Source organism: Myripristis murdjan, chromosome 3 (assembly GCF_902150065.1).
Source record: "Myripristis murdjan chromosome 3, fMyrMur1.1, whole genome shotgun sequence".
Taxonomy (NCBI): Eukaryota; Metazoa; Chordata; class Actinopteri; order Holocentriformes; family Holocentridae; genus Myripristis; species Myripristis murdjan.
In genome coordinates this window covers 15,916,209-15,939,330 of record NC_043982.1, presented here as the reverse complement: position 1 = coordinate 15,939,330, position 23,122 = coordinate 15,916,209, and the positions used below count along the sequence as shown (strand labels likewise).

The window sequence follows — 23,122 nt, the reverse complement described above, 5'->3', positions numbered from 1 at the left end:
TTAAATGTAACTTGATCAGATCTTCCTTCCACCACACGTGCCTTCTCTACATCAGAGAATACAGCAACCACTGCCTCTCCATTGGCCTTTGCTTTTCTGACTTGGTCTTCCAGACATACCGTTGGATCAAGAGTACAGCTTCCTCGCCTAAAGCCACTTTGATAATTTGCCATCATACCTCTTTTCTCCTAGCAGTGTGTTAGTCTTTCATTTACCATCTTAGATCCGACTCTTTATGTCTGTCTGAAGACCCGACTTCAGGCAAGATGACAGGAGACCGGTACGCTACATCATCATCAACCTGTGTTTCATTAAATGGTAAAATAAATATACAAAACACACCCATCCTTCTGTCTGAGTTGTAGCACACAGCAGTGCATAGTGTGTTTAGTGTCGATTGGTGCGTCATCCATTAATAAAAAAGCAAATGGTTCTGAATTCTTGTCTGGCCATCCTAGTTTTGCATGTAATGTTGCCTCTGAATGGTGTTATATCTGCAATGTCAGTAATATCCTTTTCACACATATACAGAACATAAACAGCATAAATACAGTGGGCTAAAAAAAAACTGTGCTTTTAATGAGACAGTTGAGTCCTTTCACAGTTACTGGGTGGTCATTTTGGGCTACAGCAATCCCACAACATTTCTTTCTTTATGAGGAACTGTAGCCCCATAAAATGTAGCCTATATATACACTAAATTCAAGTGTCAATTTTTTTATGTAAATTGTGAGAAAATAGGTTGAACCTTTACACAGCCTGAACATAAGGTGAAAGACAGAAAGCAGGTTCTGTTTTTTAATTTATTAATTTAGGTCCATGTCAAAGATACGAGAACATTTTCACAACAATACAAAACTCACAGCAACGACAGACAGAAGTAGATCAGGTGTTTATAGGGCCAACCTTAGGGGATCACTCATTTTTAACCTTGATGTGATTAGAAATCTACACAAAATTGTTCAGGATAGAATATAAATCTACCAAGCGTTACAGCTCTCAAATAGGCTAATAAATAAATAAACAAGCAAACAAATAAATAAATAAATAAAACAATATTTTTTTTTCCAGGTTCACAACACAATTTTGTATGAGGCTTAGAATAGCTCATAAATATTTTAATCTTTTTTTTTTTTTTTTTTTTTTTTTTCTGTTCTGGGTATGGTGTCGCATCCCTGAGATTGCTACATGTGTGCAGCTGGTTTTCATTCTGGCTTCCACAAATAAACCGAGGCATATGTGTGATGGAAATCATTGTGTCAATAGACAGGCTGATTATGTGTACTTTTTTTTTTTTTTTTTTTTTAATAAATTCCATAGAAGTTATACAATATTCCTTTGGTTTACGCGGTGCTGAAATCTGACATTGGACAGGCAGAGCTACACAAATAAATTACGACTCACTTGAGGGCTGATACACAAAATAAATTACAAACCAGTAAACAAATAGAAATCCTGAAGTGCTGCTCATTTCAAAGAGATAGGGTATTGCACAAATAGGTCAGGTCATGTTAGTGTTTGTGGTGGAAAATCTCTCTCCTGGTCCAGCAGGGGTGAACGAGGTCGTGTGCCAGGACAGATCAGGGCATGGCAGGGCAGGGCACGAGGATCAGCAGCATCAGCACTCCCAGCAGGAGACACAGAGGACAGGGGCTCAGTGCCAGCCCAAATGACCTCCCTGGGGAAACACACACACAACTACACTGCAGTGAAACAAACACAAATGTAGGGCACAGTGAAATATAATGGCCATCAGTTACACACCTTTGTACGTGGATATTTCACAAAAAAGGCAATGCAAATTAAATTTCACACGATTTTGGCCAGTTCCGATCATGTTGCCACACTTTCTGGAGCGGCTCCAGTGACAGTGAATTGAAGACCTTATATGTTGACACTATGCCAGTGCTTGGGGTGATAATTCGGAAATATGTATATTTTCTTTACGAAAACCTCTTAAAAATTCTGTGACTCTACAAATTTAGTCCCTCATACACTGACACATATGGGTTAAGTTAATTAAGAGTTGGGCAAAATAACCTTTTTCCATCTTACCCAGACTGAGACAAGATGTTTGATACCAATTTCACCTCTGTACATCCACTGGTTCGGTTCCTAACGGTAACATTTAATTCTGGCTTCGCATAAAGACGTGAAGTCCACTGGAGTCACAACCACTGGACGTACAGAGGTGAAAATGGTATCAAACATCTTGTCCCAGTATGGGTGAGTCAGAAAAAGGGTGTTTGGCCCAACATGTTGGAGTACAAGTTAAGAGTCTTTGTTTTTGGGAAACGTTTGTGTGGGCCAGGATTTTGCTATAATTTTCAACAGGCTGCAGATTGTTTTTTAAAAGTACTCAAATGTTGGTGATGTACCTCTGAAGTCCACAGGCCTGTTCTCCCAGGGGGTCAGGACCATGGCCAGAGCTGTCTGCTGGACAGGTGAGAGCTCAGAGCGCTGGTCTTCTGTTACTGCAACAGCCTGCTCGTAGGAAAACATGCTGATGTGGCTCTGGTCAAACACCACCTGGAGGAAATGACGCAACAGGCAGAAACATGAGAGAAACAGGCAGAGGCAGGAGCAGGAGCTGTCAGGATGAATGCACAAACATGACTAGAAAACAAGAGATATTTTGAGCCCCAGAGCAAAAACTTCATAGAGTCCTTGTGCTATAAATATTGCTTTAGGGAAGCCAAGTGAGTGTCAACTATAAATAGTAATTTAAGACTTACAGCAAACTTTTCAGGAGGGACCATTGAGATTGCCAGAGGTGTGATTCCTTCAATTTGCTCCTTCACCAAAGCAGACATGGACATATCTGGAAGGCCAGCTGTAGAAAGTAGAGAGTAGAAATGTTTCAAAGAGAGTGAAGTAGCACAAAGATCCCCAAAGCCAAACAGGTACTCTAAAGATCAGTCATCACAGTGACAAATCCCATTCTTCACATTTTAACACACGGCATGTTCACGTGCTGATGCCTACACCTTAACGTTAAGGTTATGAGCATACATAGTACGTGACAGAGCAACAAAAATGGGACATGCAGGCAATACCAAGACACAGTTGCATACTTTAAAGGGACAGTTCATCCATTTTGATAAATCTGACATTATTTCACTTCCCCTCCTAGCTGTTATGTAGGACAGTAGTGGTGCTTTCTTCCTCTCATGGTTACTGACTGCTGGGCAGACACTTCAAATGCTAACTACTTACCCCTGCCTAAATCTTCTCAAAAAAGGTTTAACATCACTTTATAAGTGTTGCTTAATTCCAAAACCAAAATGCTCATATGACTATCAAGCGTACACAAGGTTGATTGTTTTGGTCAATTACTGTTTAAAACTGTATTTTTCCCGTGGAAAGATGCACAGGAGAGCAGTTTGCCTCAGGTGGTGATTTGTCACAAGGAGCTTGAGGCAGACTACAGATTGGTTTTTAAAAGTGCAAGAAGGACATGGCACCACCTCAAGCACTTTCTACCAAAAAGCACCTAAGGCTTTTGGAATAGGCTGTCTGACAGAAAACCTACTCCTAATCCTTATTCTAACCTTATTTTTTCCCTGACAGAATGGCTGACAGAAAGTGCTTGAAGCAAACCTTTCCCAGTGCCTGCAAAGATCCAGTGCCTTCTGCACCCTGTGTATCACTCTGCTCCAGAGAAGCAGGAGCCATCACAGAGATGGAAGCAGATTGCTTGAGTTTGCAGTTGTTTGTTTTCTTCACTGAACACATGTACACATGTCAGGGGACAAATTTTCTCCTGAGTACTAAAGATAGCTAGCAAGTAATGTGGCTAGCCTCCTTTTTACCTCCACTCCTCTGCATTACATGTTTCACCTTTCAGGCACCTGTCAGCCACCGTTGCAACTGAGGACCAGCACAAAGAGCTTACGCCGTACAAGAAAATAGTTCCACCACTAATAATTGCTATTTGTTTGTTTTTAAAAAAAACAACTTTTATTTTTGGATGTACAAATTATGCTAATCACAATCAGACTCTGATGCTTTGGATAAAGGTGGATATTTTGAAGATTGTTAGCCAGAGGAAAGTCCACCTCAGTGGTGAGAGGCTAATGGTTAGAATTTGGAGCATCCAGCTGATATCCAGAGGGGAGATGACACCACTACTGTCCTATATAACAGCTAATGGGGATACATTAAATAATATAATGTTTTTCAAAATGGGCGAACCATCATTTTAATACAGAAGCCCAAGAGATTGCACCATGAAACCAAGGGAAATTTCTGTCCAGGTTTGAAACCTCTTGAAATATGCACCAGCTCAGATAGTGAAGGTCACTTCTTCAACATACCTGCCAGAGCTCCAATCTCAATGAAGACATCAGTCCCCCATGAACTTGTGGGTCCAAATGCAAGGCTGTGGGTCAGAAGCCCAACCAGAGCCAGCAGCTGCTCCTCTGAGCAGGGCAGCCTCAGCTGACCCAGCCACAGCACTGCCTTACTGCAGCCACCAGGGGGAGACAGGGTCAGTCAAAAAAATAACAAAAAGAGGAACAATTAGGAAAGATGGCATTTCCTCCTATTTTCTTACAATGCCATAAATGAATGATGTCACCACTTGGAAACCTGAAATGTAGCCTCTACACCAGCATTCAACAATGGATGCTAGTGCCTGTATAATTTTTTTTAATTTGCTCACGTGAACTCCACAGCATTAAACTTGTGCATCTCAGCAGTTGTAGCTCCACACACTATGTGTCCCACTGCCACCAGTGTGCTCGAGTCTAGCTGGCTAGGAGTCATCTTGGTTGAGTTTAACACAGTGTGAAACAGCACAGCCAGCTAGGATGAAAGAGACAGGGAGAAAGAGTGACTGGACTGGGTAATGAGATACCGCACAGCAGGATTCATGCTTAGACATGCTCTTTGAAGATAAAAAAAAGAGATTTCATCTTAGCTGTACTGAATTTATTAACTTATGTTTTCATCCTGTACTGTGGAGAAGCTGCAATCTGCAGAAATGTACATCATTTTAAGAAAAAATGAATGAGGAGAAAAAACTATTACCTTCCGTGGAGAAAATAAATCTGGGAGAAGCAAAGAACTGAACGTAAATATTACACATACACTGAATGTACAAAATATTAGAGACATTTTCAATTGAAGTTGTAGAGCACTTTTGCACAATTTCAGTGTCTCAAATCTTAAAAAAAACATCCATCTTGTCATTCTGTTCTCCTTTATGATGGTATGAATTTAATAAAAAATATCAATAAGAGATACAAGCTTTTGATTCACTCCCTTAATGTCCTTCACAAAAAAGGGTAAGTGTTTCTGATATTTTGAACATTCAGTGTAGCTGATTGGGGAAAAAAAAAAAAAAAAAAAAAAAAACTTTTAACATGAGGTTTAAATATGCTAATACAAAACGTCTACTGACTTTTCTCTCCGCTGACGACAGGCAAGAGTATCGTGTTTTACAAAACATCATCACACTGCCGCTAACCTGTCTGTTGCTCCAGGTGGTGACTGACCCCAATGAGTAAATACTGCTCAGCTCGCTCAAATGGAGGGTGCCCAGCTCCTCTGTTGACAGCCCGACTGCTAGTCCTCCCAGCTGAGCCACCACTGACGGGGAGAAGGAGGCAACGGGACCGTGCACCTTCATGCACACACACACACACACACACACACACACACGCGCGCGCGCGCACACACATTACATAACCACACCATCCCAGAGAGACCCAGGAAAGACAGGTCACACATAATAACAGCTGGACTGAGAAGCAGTTTAAATGCAAATAGGACGTTGTGTGAGGGCTCTTGTATGACGTGATGTGGACTGCACAGAATTTCACCTCTTTGGCTTTCTTGAGCAGCACACTGTGCTGGTAGGATGTGATGAACGGGTCTTGGCCCATCAGCTCCAAACAGTTGGAGAAGGCCGCTGTAGACATGTCTGTCAGACTTTGAGCGGGCCAGAGAGAAGGAGCTGTTGTATGCAGCGTCTCGCAGCTAGGAATCAAACCAGGGGCTGGCCAAGGACAAACAGGGAGAAGTATCTGATAAGGAGATGCCGTAGACATCTGGCATACAGCACAGGTTGTATCATTAAGGAAACATTCACCCAAAATACAAAAAAAAAGAAAACAAAATTTTCCCACGTACCTCTAGTGAAATCTATGCATTGAGTTACTCTGTGATTTAGCAAGGTTTCCAGTGTGCTGTGACCTTTCCCTGTCTCCTGGCAGCCCACCACAATGAGGCTGAATGGGTATTGTTTTGTGGAGCTCACACCGTCAAAAATGTTTATGCAGGAAACTCAGCAGTAACAGCTCTTTCCAAAAACAGCAACACAAATGCCCAACAGCCCTAAGGGGCCAAGAGTTTTATTGGGAACTATTTTCTGTTATTCACACATCTGGATGGATAGGTTTCACTAAGGGTAAGTGGGATTTTTGCGGGGGGATTTGGGTGAACTGCTCTTTTAATGTACAATTAAATATTTTTTGTCTTGATTTTGTTGATTACATACATTGCTCAGGTCCAATATTTTTTTTCCTTATGCTGTAATAACATTTACAGTTACATGACTCATCGTGGAGCGTTAGGATTCTTTCTTTAGAGGTTAAAGAACAAAAGTGATGCTCAGGTGAGACATTACCCCCTGTGAGGAAGCCGAGGAAAAACTGAAGGACAAACTGCTGCTTTTCAAACAATTTACTCTTCTCGCTCTGGTTTCTGCCCTTCATACAGTGGAGTCCCACATCCCCGTTTTCCCATTCCCTCTGGCTTAGGAACAACCTCTCGATACGCCCTAGAGTCATCAAATCCTTTGCACGTACACACACACACACACACACACACACACACACACACACACACACACACACGAATGGTTAGGGAGACAACAGGAACTTCAGCACCTGATCCTGACACCTATTGGAGATGTGACACCAAAAGGATTCATTTACAGCCTGGCCTTTCCAGTTCTGGCATCAGGTAACAATCCCAACACCCCACTGTGGATTCCTGGAAACAACTCTGCTGTAACAGTAAGTGTTAACACTTCTTAATCTTAAACTGTCTAATCTCAGAGGTTACTCAAATGTGACGCTGAATGGACAGATAAAAAGTAGAGCCATGTACTCACTGGGGAAATTTCCTGCAGCTTGGCTCTGGGTAAGAAGAAGAGAAACCTGTCCACCTGATTGAGTATTACCTGGTCCCAGTGCTGGACCGGGCTGTGAAGGAACAACACATTTCATTATCAGTCAAGGACAGCCATAGCGTGTGAACAGGAGGTTATTTGCTCTCCATCTGCACATCTACGTTGTCGCATGAAAACCCAAACTCCAATTCTGTTGAATCTCATGTTTTTACTTCAACCAAAGGGCTCCACGGTCGTCTGTGGCTTGAGAAACTTCAACAACTTCTTGGGCTACAGTGAAGTCTGTCTGTCTCAGCTCAAGGGCTGGTGGTATATCATAATTCATCATCTGGGGTTTTGGATATTGTAATATGCTATGGCATAAGTGTTGTCTTGTCTTGGTTGTAAGGGCTTTACTACAGTAAAGGGATGCAATTTTCTGAACTAATTAGATGGTTGTAGCTGTTCTGTTGTTGTCCTCTACCTACTTGGACACCATGTACACATTACTAATGACTGTCATGACTCTCTCATGAGTTCAAATATCTTTTGAAAGCACCAGTGGTAAAATATCCTAACACTTTCTATAAGCAAGTAGTCAATATACAGTTTGAGATAACAACATTACCCGAAGGCTTGAGGTTCTTCTAACATGTGCGCCACCAGGTCTCTCTTGGCGGCAGTGTAGCAGAATCCCTGGAGGAAGTCCAGGTTGTAGACAAAAAATCTTCTGTCCAGCTGCACAAACACCTCGTCCACCACAAACGTCGCCATGACACCCAGAGAGCGGAACTCCCTCTCTGTGAACACGCCTGTGTACATGCCCTGTGGAAAACATACACCTCAGTGCTTGGCTGCTGTCGACCACACAACTTAGATCAAACCACTTCCCGATCTTACATCCCTTTCCATCCCTTTTCACTTTATTAAAACAGGCAGCAGTATAGAAACAAGCCAGCTGTTGCACTGACCAGCCTCTGCACCATCTTGTCCACCAGGAGCTCCTGCTTGGTTCTCGGGAGCTGGAGAAAATGATGCGGGTCCTGGATAACCATTCTCCTCAGAGTATCCATCAAAGCCACAGGGAACTTCTTGATGCTGCTCACCCTGCGAGTAACCACAAAATGAATAAATGAATACATCGAATGTTCATATTCATATCAAGAATATACTGCCTGAACCTGAGAAAACCACTTGTTTTTGGTCCATTTAAATATTAATAACTAGACGTGCTGTTGGTGACGACATAAATAAATAAATAAATAAATAAAAACTACATGTCGATCTCAGCATTTTTGTAAGTCTCTCGCTTTTTTTTTTTTTTTTAGCCTTTTTATCGTTTTATTTTTAGAAAGAGGGTTGTTTATCATCATCTAGATATCGCCTTACTCTCAACCGACACACCCAAAACACACCATCTTAAGTATTTTGCAAAAGGCTCAGTTTCATCTTTCATCTCTTGGTGCTGGAGGAAAGGGCACGGGATCATCAAAATCAGTAGGTCTCTAACCCTCGTGGTCATGAATATGCACAGCAAATTTGAAAAGATTTGAAAAAATCGTATTTCATTTGAAATATTTCACAAATTCAAAGCCAAGATCAGTGGCGGTGGTCGGGGCAAATCCATAATACCCCTGACTCTGTCCTTTTGGGGATATAACATGCACTGTGTAGTTTTTTTTTTTACAGAGAAAGAGAGTGGTTCACTCACCTTCAGTATTTTTATCTGTTTCTACCTAATGTTTATTCTTAAACTTTGGATTTTTTGATTTTTTTTTTTTTTTTGATGTTCAACTCAAGGGAAATTACCATTTCTTTGCTTTTTGTGATCATGATGGCATCTCTGAAAAAATATGTAGCATGAAGTCTAGAAATGTATAGGTCACTGATCACCGACAAGTTCAGACTCACGGCAGGGTCAGGGCGATCTCTGCTCCAAGATCTCCAAGCAGGTCAGAGAAGACCTCAAAGTGATACAGCTCCTCGATCACACACTTTTTCTGGCAAAAAGAACAAACACACATGAAAGCTGTCAATGAAGTGAGAATGAAGTTAAAATCACATTTAGTTCAGCAGTAAAAAATACGATGTAGACAGGCTTTGGTGTCTGCTATTAATCTGGCATAGCACTCTCTGCAATTTATTATGATATCTGCTACAGAGTTTGAACTTTCTCTTGAGTTCCCAGAGGGTCAGTCGGTCTACTTTTCACAGTCTCGATAAAAATTTCCCCAATTTCCAAATTTAAATAGTACAGTTGGAAAAAAATGCTGAAAAAGCTGCTTACCAGTGACATGTGGAGAGGACCTGGCTGCTCTCTCAGAAAAGCCAAGATTCTTCTCAAAGATGAAGTCGAGGGATTGGTGTAGAAGAATTTCTTTAAGCGCCTGCAGGCCACACCCTGACCCACTGTCCCGACAGTCCTGGGTAAACAAAGTGTCAATGGATGCACACGGCTTGTACACAAGAAGCTGTGCAATGCTGACACACCAGAAAGAACCAACACAGTCAAAAGGTGACTCAGGAATGTAGGGTTGGATGTGAGACTCATTCATCTAAAAAGCGCACACAAACACACACATAGCCACAAATTAATTACACTTACAGAAACTCTTCTGGATTGAGCTTTGGTTTCACAACAAGCACTTCGTTGAATATAGCTTTAGCCTGGAAAAGAAACCGGGAAGAAAAATGAGTGTATTGATCATTTCTCTTTCCCTGTCTGATGAGAGTGCATTGCATTATGCATGTGTGTGCTATCTGTTGGTTATCAGGTTTTTTGTAACATACTGGTTCAGAGCAGCTTTCTTGTACAGTGTGGTTTAGGGGTTCGGCAACAGCGGACATCTGATACGAGGATGGGTTTGGTCTGTGTTGTTCTGATGTATGAGAAAATTGATGTATGTGCAGGCGGGTTCATTCACACAGCTAGTTGTGACGCAGCCTTTGCTTCTCTTGACTTAATAATTCAGCATCTAATTAGGACACTGTCATAGACACCTTCAAGCTTGAAGAGACATAACATTCATTAGTGTCACAGTTTCGGAGTAACAAATAGTTTATGTGTGTATGCGTCTGTGTGAGACTGTACATGTTCGTATATGGACTTCAGGGAAAAGTTCTGACTGACTGGCCCAATGGGAGTGCAGAAATTAAACAATTTTAAACATAAATCCCTCAGCCCTAACCAGTGCAAATTTTGATGCCATCTGGAGGATGATAGATTTGGCACTCCATTCTGGTATCTGAGAAGATTACAGTGATCAGCCTGATGGGGACACAACAATTAAAGTTCAAAATCTCAAACTTTGAGCAGCCATAACTGCTACACTACCAGTTTGATTGTGATTGAGGCTGTCAATCAACAGTAGCTGGTGGTGGACAGGAAGACTACTGGCCACGCCCCTCTCCAGGAACACCCACAGTTTCATGTGGTTACGGTTGAATTAGTGTTCCCGGAGCTCTGCAGGTCTTCATGTCCACTGCCAGACCGCTCACAACTGGTCCAAGGGCTGCCTGTGTCGTTCATGTTAACTTGTTTGCTAGTTGCTAGTTTGACAAGTAAAGCTGCACTGCCTTGTGCGGTGTGTGTTGAGAGAAGTGCAGAGCTGCACCTGCTGTGTGTTCCAGTGTCGTATGAATGTAGAGGTGCTGTTGGTCACCAGCAGTCTCGTCCTGGGAAGCACACTGAGCAGCGGGGTGCTGGCGAGAAGAGGCTCGACCTTATGCAGCCAGCCGATGACAGCTGGAGAGCTCTGCACAGACAGCACAAGACAATGTGTCACAACCATCTTTACTAAGGGAACACAACAAATGTCACTATGTCTGTTAGGAGGGAGAATCAAAATGAAGTTATGACAGTCACAAGAATGATAATAATACCAAACAACAATGACAAAACTATAGTAATAAATAATTAGAATAATTTTGCAATTAACTATGACTTATTTTTCTCATTTGAGAACAGTAAATGTACATTTTGTAACCCTTACGGCAACGAAATTTCAAAATAAAGCAACACTTGATATGACAATCTTTAGATTAATATACACATGTATTTAACTCCTACTTCTCTTAGTGTGTGTATGTTAGGGTGACCAGACATGCTGAAAAATTCAGGACAGTCCTGAATCACTGGCAGTTGTCCCAAATCCCGAATCCTGTCATGTATGTTCCAAAAATTAAACTAAACCCAAGTTATTTTGGTGTTGCTCACAGAATGGCACTGTTATGTCTGTAGCCTACATGAATTATGTAATGGATAAGGAGTTACACACTGTTACATACAACACAGTCATTGTGTTTCTTCTTCCTAATGACAGTTGATTAATGACAGTTGACTTAATGTTCGTGAACAAAAATAACAAATGTCAGTGCTGAGTTTTCACTTTCACAGGTTTTACTGTTACTGTTCATTGACACTGACTGTAATGTACCGGAGGCCACGCGCACTGTGATCACGCCCACATCCAACTCCCTTTTCCTGAATTTAACCCATTCTCATCAGGTCACCCTACTGCACGTGTGTGAGCGTGCTGTACCCATAGTTTGGTCGCAATAACATTGGCTTGTGGGGGGCTGAGGGCTGGTGTGTGTAGCGCCATGGCAGGCAAGGACATCAGTAGGGTGTCAGCAGTGAGGGTCCACAATGTCTCTGCCTTCACCCCAATGATGAGGGAGCCCAGCACCTGCAGCCCACCTGGAGCACTCAGCTGTGCAGAAAAGAGGAAAATGTGTGGAAAAAGGGAGCAAAGAACTACTACTATCTCTGCATGAATTTCATATTCTTACAGGGTTCAAAAAGTACTCACGGTATTACTTGAAGATATCTTCCCTACAATTATTGAAGCCTGAAACACATTTGTAGAGATAATATCAAAGGATTAGAAATGCTGGTTAACACTCCAAATGATAACAAAAAGGTCTTATGTCCCATTCCTCTAGTCCTGTTGCCTCTCTTCTTCTGATCTGTTGTGCACTCCTTATGGCATATGAAAGTGAGACGACAGCTGTGAGGCTGAGGTCAGGTAAAACTGAAAGGCTGCTGTTCAGATGTTAGCTGAGGACTAGGTAAAGCACAGGACCTCGCCTCATGCCCCATCTCACCTCAGGGTCAGTGTCTTGCACACTGGCTGCCTGTCAGCTGTTCTTCCATCCTACAAACCCAACCAGCTGCCAGGAAGCCCAACCATGTATGTCAAATAGGGGCTTGTGCAGCCAAAGGGATTGCCTGCGCCCATGTTTGCTGACACCAGGCATCTCTGTGGTATCAGTTCACTAGTCAAATCAACTTTTTCTGTGAATTTCAAAAGGCGATAGGGCCTGCTTGTGCTTGACAGTTCCTAAATCTTAATCTGCGCTTCACAGGCTGAGCATGTCGCTGTACCTGTGTTGTGGTGAAAGACACAGAAGCAAGCGCAGGAAGAACAGGCAGCAGCTGCGATTGGCTGAGATCCTGCAGGAAATCAACACCCAGCAGGGGCAGGAAGTGGGCCAGCTCTGCCAGTCGGTCGGGATGGATGGAGGCTGGTGACGCAAACTCTGAGCTGTTCAGAAACAAACTGGAGATCTGGATATAAGGACAGGAACAAGCAGGGAGAGAGCATAACACAGTATGAGGATTGAGGATTTCTTGCTAATAATGTGTATTTTTCTGCCAGTGTATCATTATCTGAAGTTTTCATTAGGTCAGCAGTTCATACCATGTGGCTAGGCAGGCGGTGGCCCTGACGAGCACAAGTTAGGATGGTGTCCTGGATGACTGAGAAGGTCTCAGAGCCTCTGTACACCAGGAGGTCGTCTGGGTCTGCTAGACATGACAGATTACCCAACCTGGAAGTAAAAGCACTTGTTGAACAGCACACACCTTGGCAAATACCTATTGAGCTAATGTCTAATAAACTGTTTTACATGGACAGGAGAGTTTCAAGTGTTTCCACAGATCCTGACCTGGTGAAGTGATCAGCTGTCAGGTTTCTGTAGGTGCCAAAGAGGCGCTGAGCGACAAATTCCTGCTGGAGAGGACTCAGGATGTTGCTCTCCAACACCTCCAGCCCCTCCAACAACTGGGGATACACAGACAATACAAAACACTGCCAATAAATCATCAAGCAGCAGAAACAAGAGACTTTGTAGCATTCTGTCTAAATATAATGACACATCAAACATGTGCCCGCACACAAAAATGCAGGGAGCAAGAGTCCTCAAAACAGCTGAGAAACAATGCTGAAAACCTTTGTATTGAATTTTTTCAACTGCAAAAAAGCAGAAGTGCTCCTGTGCAAAAAGTGATTTGAAAGAAGCAAATGTTTTGGTACTAGATCGAGGCACTTTTGCAGCACCTTTGCAGATGAAATAAATCCATACAGGGGAGCTCAGCGTTTTATGTCTTTTTTTTTACTGTTTCTTAGCCCCCTTTCTGTGTGCAGGCTCTTCAAGTTTGAGTCGTCAGTTTTACCCTACATAAGCACCAGAGATACACCATATTTGCATAGGCACAGAGTGTCCTTTTCTTCTCTACAATGCACAATATACAATGCATTGTGTACTCAGCAATAACATGATCACAGATTTATAGATACATTAAATAATTCAGCTGTGTTATGCATCACACCCTAGAGCATTATCATATGAACCAGTGCCTTCCTAAAAGCTTCTTTTGTATTCATATGTGAGCCCCTAAAGGTCAGTCACCATCCTATCCCTGGGCCATTCTTAATTCATGTGCTCCTGTCTTTACTTATTGAACATAAGCTACAAGCACAAGCATATATAACACAATGGTGGTGACGGAGCAAGAGGAGGCTGACTAGGCTTTTGACTAGTGTGTGACAAGCAGCTTTGCCGTGCCCTGAGGCTAATCGAACTAACAGAGTGCGGGGTTCTCGGGTTTCGCAACCAGGTGTCAGAGCTCAGAGGGCTGTTACCTGAGCAGCTGAGAGGTGTTGGAAGTTGTGGAAGGGCAGGTAGACGATCAAGTTACCAGTGTCCCTGATGAACGATAGACCACCGCTGGTTATGTTGAGGGGACCCATAGCCTGACTGTACCACCGGCCAAATGCCTGCCGCTGAGCCATAGACATAAGCAGCAGGTTGTTGTTGATGGTCTCCCTCCTGGAGGAAAGTAAAACACACCAGCCAGTGTCTGTTGAACATGTATTGTTTTGACTTGTGACAATTCTGATTAAGTGACAATAATGATGTTTTCATCAGAGTTTTACACCTTTTCTAGTGGAGCTCGCTTTGACAGAATGGTAGCTCAAGTTGAAGGGTGAAAACAGACCAGAAGACTTTGTGGGAAATAACCACAAAAGCAACCGGTGTTGCCAATGCACAAATTAAATCTTTGAGAGGAAGTGGAGCTAATGCCATTAGACAGTTTAATCTGCACAGGAACTGATGCAGAAACATATGCCTAAATAAATACATATTGACTTTGCATTTTGCATAGATGAGCTTTTATTTTTCACTTTTATTTTTGATACATTACTGTTATTGTTGTTATTACAATATATTTTTATTACTCTTAATTTGTCATCACTCTAAGGTCATAATATTTTTTACTATATGCCATGCATATGGTCTTTTCAGCTGACCTATATACTGTGGTAATTTTGAGGCTTTATTGTGCTGTTTCACGTGTGAAATCAAGTCAACTAGCCAGTTTCCTTTACTTTGTATCTATAATGCATGCTTCAACCACTCAGGTCAATGACACATCACTTCTTGCAGAAGCCTGACACCAGAGGTGGGTTCAGATGGTAGCATGCGTAGAAAAGTGAGAGAGCATGATTGCACACCATAAGAAGAAATCACATAGCTCTCTGTGTCCTCTTGGCAAGATCAATGAGTGGTATGCATTCACTATTCACTGTCTTTGGCACACCCAGTCAGTAGAGAGTATGACAAGTTTTTGCCTCCAGAACAGCCTGAAGCACAGATTCAGCAAAGATCTTAGTTCACACTGAACCAGCAGCATCACACAGTCAATGCAGATTTTTCAGTGGTGTATTCAGCCTGTGAAGATCCTGTTTGGCCTCATCCAAAAGAATGGTGTTGACACCTGGACACTGTACAGGCCATCAGAGCAAACTTAAGACACTGTTATGTTTCTACAACCATCTTGGGATGATGCATGACATGATATCTTTGCATCCACAGTCTACTGTTTTGGACTTTAGCTGTGAAGTGATGCATCTGGTGAGTAACAAAGTTTAGCTATGCTGAGGCATTCAAATGACACTCCATTGGTGTTGCAGGACTCGATGAGTGCCAAGAAAACTTTTCCCACATTATTACACCACCTTCACCAGCCTGTACTGTTGATACCAGGCAGAATGAGTCATGGATTCCTGTTATTTACCATAAATTCTCACCGTCCTATTGGCATGTCATAACCAAAACAAAGATTTCTCTGACTTGGCAATGTTTTTTTTTCATTCATCAGTCATCCTGTCATCCTCACATGCAGCTTAATTTTCTTGTACTTTGCTAACAAGATCAAAGATTGAGAAAGACTGTCATGATCCTCTGCTATGACAAGTTCTACCACACATCACTGCTGCTACTTTCATACTTTTAGTGTCTTAGCTTGAATGGGTCTTGCCATTGTCCTCTGACTTCTCACATCCAGATATCTTTAGTGTAGAAGTAAGTAAGACAGAAAATAATCCAAGCAATCATAGGAAGGCTCAAGTGCCTTCAGTGCTTGGACCCCCGATGACTACATTTCCCATCACTGCCTTTGAATATCAAATTAAAGTAGACTTTTCCAAAAGTACTACCCTGCCTCTGGCTTTCAATTTGTTTTCTTCCACAGTTATCTGTCCTCTCAGCTAATATAGGTGCACAATGAGTTAACTTAAATGCAATAGGGAAGAACATTGCTCCCAATTTTAAATTCTTGAAAAACAAAAACTGTTCAACGGCAAATACCATGACATTAAATATCCTGAAGCACCTAATTAAACAAAACTGCAAATTGTTATAAGACAAAAAAAAAAAGATTCCTTGAAAGCAGCAACAAAGTTAAAAGCTGCGGAGAAACATTACTCAAGTGTGTAAATGCATGCAGACTGGGCTGTTTGGCTACCGTGATTAATCACACAGAGATGCACAGATGTAATTATATTGCTTTAGAAACGAGTAACACCGTACTCTGTTGAGCATCAAGCCCACACTGCTGAGGATTACCGGCTGCACAACAGCCCTGTCACTCACACATTGGTGCTGGTCTGTAGTGGAGGCAAAGCCTGGATGTCAGCAGGGCTGGCCTTGCATAGCAGGGGAGCGAGCTCAGGGAAAAGACTGAAATCCTTCACCAGGTGGACCTGGAACATCACCGACACCATGGTGGACAAGTACTCACTTGTCAGCTGGGAAACAGAAAGAAATAGGCGTCCTGTCTCAGTAAGGATGGGATACACCGCCACAATATACTGGGCAACAAACGGAGACTAAAAAGCTACAGCAGCGGGACTCAAAATATTAAAACCAACAAGAAGAAATAAAAGCAGACTGCAACTCTGATCAACTTAAGTAAGCGGTATATGACACTCCACTAGCCTGCTGTTTCACCTGCAGAGTATCTTTGTTTCTGCTATAGTACTGAAGGATCTGCCTGACAGTGGTGACGTCAACTGCACTGAGCACCGGTCTCACGCTGTCCGGCAGGAGGCGGAAATACTCCTACAAACATGAATAACATAAATACACAAAAGCACATGTAAAAACAAAAAGGTTCAGACACTGAAAACACAAACAATTATAGAATTATGTGTCAATGGACTGTGTGAATGAATAATCATTGTAAGGGTCTGGTATACATCACCTTGATTAAGAAGAATCCATCACTAGTCACATCCCTTCCTGTCTGCATCAAGCTGGTTAGCACTTTCTGTAGAAGGGATACACACACAAACACACACAGACATACATATACACAGGTGGGACATGGTTAATCATAGAGAGACTCTATGTCATCTGATAGTCAGAGTTGACATATCCTAATTGTCAAATCACATGTTAGCCAGTTGAGATTACACCCACAGGAAGAGATTTATTAAGTCAATACTGATGGCAGGAGTGTAACTGTACACCAGCAGCAGCTTGGCAGCAGACCAGAGGTCAATTACAAGACAATGGTGCTACTTGTATATACAGTAATGTCTGTGAACAAAAGGGACAATCTGTCTTCACACTGTCTGAATTAAACTGATTGGCTAACTTAATTGGTTTATGAGAAAGATTTCTCTTCTTATTCACACATCAATCAACTCCCTGATTCTTAAGGAAAAAACATCTATATTTACATCTATGTCTAGATCTACATCTACCTATTTATATCTATCTATATCTATATATATATCTATCAATACACACACACACACACACACATATATATATATTTACAGATTTGTCCCTATACACTTCAAACGCGTACCCCAAAGCATTGCAGCAACACCCTCTTGTTGTCAAAGTTAGTCTCCCTCTCAAGATAGAGGACCACAGCCTCTAACACACTGAGTCTGATGTTCTCAGTGACACGGAGTGAGGTCATCTGGCTCTCCTCCAAGGCCACCATGATCACCACAGTGAGGCTGACTGCCTGATCCAACACCAAAGCCATAGGCTGAGTCAGCAGCTCCTCCACTCTGGGCCGAAGAGTTTTAACCCAGCAGCGCAGGATGACCCGCAGGGCCTCTCGCTGGCTGGCCCCTGGCCGGCAGACTGAAGTAAAGTCCACAGAGCAGGTCCAGTTGAATTTCCTCACCAGCTGTCTGGCCAGACAGGACTCAGGTTCTGAAGTGGTGCTGTTGGCAATGCTGTAGGAGGCACACAATGTGCTCACCCACACACTGTAGGGCTCTTGGGCCAGCAGAGACAGAAGAATAGCATCATGGCAGACAGAAGAGGCAAAATTGACCTGGTCATAATCCCAGCAGAGAGCCAGGAGTGTTGCATCTGGAAGGTCTGTGCTCCAGCTGGAGTACTGGCATTGCACTGAAGGCCTGAATCCCATCAGGTCTCCACCTTCTCCGCCTCCTCCTTCTCCTCCTGTGCCAGAACCAACAGCAGGATTGGAAGCGTTGGCGCAGTGCTGTAGTAGCCAGGTGTTGTCCAGATTGGCCAGTAGGTTGTCCAGAATTGTGGAATTCGAGCAGACCACTGCGGTGAAGTTGTGTGGGTCGAGCTCAGCACAGAGAGCGAGCTCAGTCATGTCCACAATGATGGGATGGCTCCAGTCTGGGTACTTGCATACCTGAGACAGGGGGAGTTATTAATATAACATCAGAACACAACTTCAGCGTTGTTGCGGCTTGTATAATATATATAACACATGACATTAACTTTTGAGTGGAGGGAATACATAGACCTCAGATAGAGCCATATGATCCAAACCGACCTGTGGCAGCACCTCCATCGTCTCCTTGTCTGAGCAGGATGACATCAGCCATTCATTCTGGGGCTCCATTGTCAGCTTCTCAAAGAGAGGCATGTTGCAGCAGACATTCTTCTGGAAAGCAAGCTGATCATGCTGCCAACACAGACCAATCACCGTTGGGTCCACCTGCCGTTCCATCCATGTGTGGTAGTCACACCAGTCCGGGGTGCTGAAGACGGAGGGTGGGTCTGTTGGCGGGGCACTGAGTGCGGTGGCACAGTGCTGCTCAAGCCAGGCGTTTGCATCGTTACGCAGCAGCTCGCTTAGAAAGGTTTGGTTGGAGCAAATCTCAGCGCTGAAACCGTGAGGATCGAGACGGATGCACAGCGACATGACGTCGAGAGTAATCAGTGTCACATCATGCCACTGGGAGTAGCGACAAGAGTCAGCCACGAGGTTATTCATGTTGTTCTCCACGGGTGGGGGTCGTATCTCTGTGCAGTTAGGAATCAGCCATATATTTTGAGGGTTGGAAAATAACATGTTGAAGAAGCCCACGTCCTGACAGATAAGCATCTTAAGCCTGTCACCGTCCAGGCTCCAGCAGAAGGCCAACAGTGAGGCATCGACCATCACCGTGGGCTGGGCCATCCAGCTCTCATAGCGGCAGAACTGGCTCACCATGTACTCTAAGTCTGCAGAGGAGTTGGAGCAGTATCCCCACAGCCAGCTGTTCTTACGGTCCGAGAGCAGCTTCTTCATCAGTGTAGCATCGTTACACACCTGCCTCACAAACTCCTCACGGTCATTGTCACTGCACAGCGTCAGCACACCCGCGTCCACTGCACTGTTTTCTGACCAGTTGGCGTAGTTACAGACGAGGAGGTTGAGGCTGAGGGCTGCTCTGGCCACCCGGGCAGGAGGAGGGGGAGGAGGGACGGCACTAGTATTTGAGGGAGAGGGTTGAACAAGGGTCGGCTGTGTGTCTCCAAGATCGCAGTTGGATGGCCCGCTGAGGAGTGGAGCCACTAGTGCTTGAATAGCGTAACAGGTGTTGCTCCACACCTGTTCTATTTCGGCAGGGGTTAAGGGGCTGAGTGCCTGACAGAGGGTGAACACAGATGTGGAAGATGCACTTCGAGAGCCCGATAGGATATCAGCACACATCGTGTCATTGATCCTGGCCAGATTGTGCTGGTCACACTTAAACAGGATGTCGTGATTGTCTTCGCTGTCATTGTTCGCCCCTTCGTAGCCGCGACTGAAGACACTGTGCGGGCTCTGGCAGTCTGGCCCTGGGTAGCTGCACAGAGACGGCTCCGGTGCCAGGAAGATGTCGACTAACGAGTTACCAAAGGACCAGCTCACGTTGTGGATCATTCCCCTAAACAAAGCATACACTCAATGAGTACGGAAACGCGTTCTTAACACTGCAGCATTAAAGAACCATTCGAGTGATTTTGCATGTTTAGTGCAACATCTACAAAATGTATATGCTTCACATTTCTGCTGATTTTTTCCCAAAGTAAGCAGCCGTATTTAAGAACTACCATATCATTTTTCCTGCCTTTTATCCATCCGTTAGTTTCCATTTATTCCACTACGACACAAGAAGAAAAGCAGCAGAACTGTTGTTTCTTGACGACTTACAAATGGGCAATTCCTCCGCCAAAAAATGGTCTCGGTGAAATATTTGCTTTACGTAACAAAATATCAGATCCGTTCCAATGACTTTGCTATCTATAGAAGCAGAAGATTATCAGGTGGGTGTTTCAACCAAATATTCAAATCTGAAAATCAAAGGATTATGATTATGTGTTGTGAAATACGTGGTAGCCCCATATGATTTGCAAAATGATGTGTTGAAATGTAAAGTGTAGGTAAACTGTAGTCTCAGTGGGACAAACATTCAGAAGGTGTGGTTCTTTACATTTACCAAATTGTGTGGAGCTTCAGATCCTCAGAGATTTCTATTGTATTGCTCTAAGAGTCAAAGTGGGTGTGAATTAATATAGAAGAGGGGTTTATTTGAATAAAATGTGACAACTTACCACATAATGAGCTGCTTGAGATCCCCTACAGCAGAGGCAGGAAAACAATTTCATTCGCACCACAAATTTGCATTATAAAGGGTATATGCCGCACGGTGTAACAAACCACACATGGTATTATCCATACATTGAAATGTCACACTGCTGAAAAAGAAACTCTTACCTTGGTAGCACTGCTCGTTTTCATCTATGGATGGAATCCTAATTCCATACTGTAACCCTATTTTTACATAGTCCATGGGTGTTTGGACTACCTTCACCACGATCTGTGAGAGGTATGTCACAGCCGTATCCACCATGTTATTGAGAGCAGATATCAGATTCCCAGAGAGAGGGAGATGTGACAACATGCTCAAAACCATCTCCTCAAAACCATTTTGCTCTGCCGTTGTCAGGTCCCCCATCCTGAGGTAAGATCTCAGGAAGCTTCTGGGCTCTTCTTCTCTGCCTTCTGTTTCTGGTGGACTGCACGTCTGAGATCTCAGAGATGACAGAGACATCAGAAATGGTTTCCCCAATCCCAAAGACACCGTCTTTGTTAATTCTGCCTCCAGTCCACAGTCTTGTCTTCCAGACAAAATACAAACTAATGTTTTGGGAAGGTTCTCTATGAATCTGTCTTTCAGCATTGGATCTAGGACTGCATATAAGCTACTGAGCGCACCAAAATACGCATTCAAATCTATTTTCTCCAGTTTGGTAAATATATTGGCCCAGGAAGTGGAATCCATTGGATGGTCAGATTTTGAGTTGATGCCACTTTTTAAATTTGGATATGCATTTTTATTTTCTTTGGACAAAGCATGTATCTGATCAATAACTTTCCAGATGTCTTCTTCTAACTTGGTAGCCCCATGAGAAGTTTTCCTCTGTATCTTTTGGGTTTGCATGTGCACCTGCTTGACATCACACACAATGCCTGTGGATAGTAAAAATGAGTAGAATTTAGTTTCTGTAGGCCTATCATGAACATTTGTGAGGGGAAAAAAATATGCAAAAGGGAAACTAACAAATTCTGACATATCAAAGGTGACAAACGTCACTAATTACTATTAAGTCAGGAAACATAGACCTTCTTTTGCTGGGGTGGGTTGTCAAATGTTCAGTGAAATGAATGTAGAAACAATGTACAAATTTAGAAAAATATAGAAAGCAAAAACTGTATATCCTCTCTGTCAGCACGAGTTTGTAAGGTTTATTTTACTCAATACATTGGCGTGTCAAATTGTTGTGGGTACCTCCTGATAATTTCATCTTAATCGAATTTATTTGTCTTCTTTGCGGCGTCATTCCCGGTATAAATCACGTTAATTAAGTTATCACGCATGTAAAGTCAAGTTGTAAACCTCCAGTTTGTACTCACCAAAGAGGATGCACACAACACAAGCAGCTGGGATCGACCTCATCCTCTTGAGTCTCCTTAATCTCGCTCAAGCAGAGAAAAGCCCATTTAAAGAGTCAACATTGATGTCCTCTTGTCTTATCCGGTTGGTTTTGAACAAACGGTGAGCTCAGGCAGGGGATGTGGGTTCACAACAGCCAGTTTCATATTGGTCAACTACACAGGAACAAGTTTTTATCGCTGTTAGTTTCCTCCCGTTCAACAAGGTATCTGTCCGATCTCCCACCACCTTAAAGTGCCATCACCCATCCTTCAAAGTGGTTTTCCTCTTGGCCAGGCAGGGTGTGGTGATCCCACTTACATGCCACTCAGAGCAGGGCTCTCTCTCTCACCCAGGCGCCGCTGCCGCCGCACCTGCCCTGAAACGCTACACCTGACTCTGCGGCGGCGTAATTAAGGCCACCGGTGACCAAGGAAAGAAAAAAAAAAAAAAAAACAGTAGGTGCGAAATGCGGGCTGTGAAACGCGGAACGGATTTCGCAAACAAGCACAGCCATTAGTGCTGAAATATTAATGGGCCGTGTTGATTAACTCTTCTCAGAGCTCAGTTTGAAACCTGAGCCCTGCGTCTAGAGGGCCAGACACCTGACAGACCGCTGCTGCATTTACATGGCATCTGCTGCTGCGGGGAGCCTCTCTACCGATGTCAAATACATGAAGAGCCAATACTGCTGCTCAGCTCCCAGGACTCATCCACCACACAGCATGCAGTGATGGCCAAGGAGTGTGAGCAGGGATGTTTGAATCACTTCACTGAGTTTAGTGGAGATGCTGAAATGCTGCACCCTCACCTCCAAATTTACTAGTAACCACAGCCGACAAAAGGGTGAAATAATAGTTTGCCATTTTGGGACCTCAAGTACTTAATTTCATGTTTTGTGCCCTTCATGTTTTTAAATATGACAATAAATGATCCATAACCCTAAATAGATGAAAAACAGGCCCATTTTTAAAGAATGATTTTAGATGAATTGTGAAGATGTGAGTTTGTAAGAGGGGACTAAAGCATCTATCTCTTATTTGTATTACAATAGGGATAGACTGTATCTTGTTTAATATTTCAACTGAAATTTAGGATTGGGCCTTTAACATAGGTGAATAAATGTTAAGATGCTGGATCACTTGTCTTCCCCCTTGCATTACACTGCTCATGTCACCCATCCTCAGCA

The 23,122-nt window shown here is 43.1% G+C and overlaps 1 protein-coding gene across 1 annotated transcript; it reads right to left on the bottom strand.

The window, feature by feature from the left end:
- Positions 1 to 1,110: 1,110 nt before the first annotated feature.
- On the bottom strand, positions 1,111 to 22,292 carry strc1 (stereocilin 1). Its single transcript, XM_030075757.1, has 30 exons — positions 22,255 to 22,292; positions 21,915 to 22,109; positions 20,715 to 21,470; positions 20,552 to 20,576; positions 18,522 to 19,884; positions 17,559 to 18,377; positions 16,947 to 17,012; positions 16,694 to 16,804; positions 16,337 to 16,491; positions 14,044 to 14,230; positions 13,067 to 13,182; positions 12,820 to 12,949; positions 12,504 to 12,686; positions 11,929 to 11,967; positions 11,659 to 11,829; positions 10,732 to 10,872; positions 9,723 to 9,784; positions 9,405 to 9,540; positions 9,029 to 9,117; positions 8,089 to 8,224; positions 7,746 to 7,942; positions 7,121 to 7,211; positions 6,632 to 6,800; positions 5,826 to 6,001; positions 5,471 to 5,626; positions 4,664 to 4,806; positions 4,317 to 4,465; positions 2,736 to 2,833; positions 2,379 to 2,529; positions 1,111 to 1,678 (listed from the first exon to the last, which is right to left on the bottom strand). Exons 2-30 carry the CDS (start codon positions 21,955 to 21,957, stop codon positions 1,581 to 1,583), a joined length of 6,156 nt encoding a protein of 2,051 aa, XP_029931617.1. The 5' UTR covers positions 21,958 to 22,109; positions 22,255 to 22,292; the 3' UTR covers positions 1,111 to 1,580.
- Positions 22,293 to 23,122: the final 830 nt, after the last annotated feature.

Excerpts from the sequence above, each read along its gene's own strand:
- strc1 (XM_030075757.1), bottom strand. The coding sequence starts at position 21,957 with ATGAGGTCGATCCCAGCTGCTTGTGTTGTGTGCATCCTCTTTG. Across the intron at positions 18,378-18,521 it reads CGATGGAGGTGCTGCCACAG|GTATGCAAGTACCCAGACTG; the intron begins GTCGGTTTGGAT and ends CCCCTGTCTCAG. Across the intron at positions 16,492-16,693 it reads GAAACAAAGATACTCTGCAG|CTGACAAGTGAGTACTTGTC; the intron begins GTGAAACAGCAG and ends TCTGTTTCCCAG.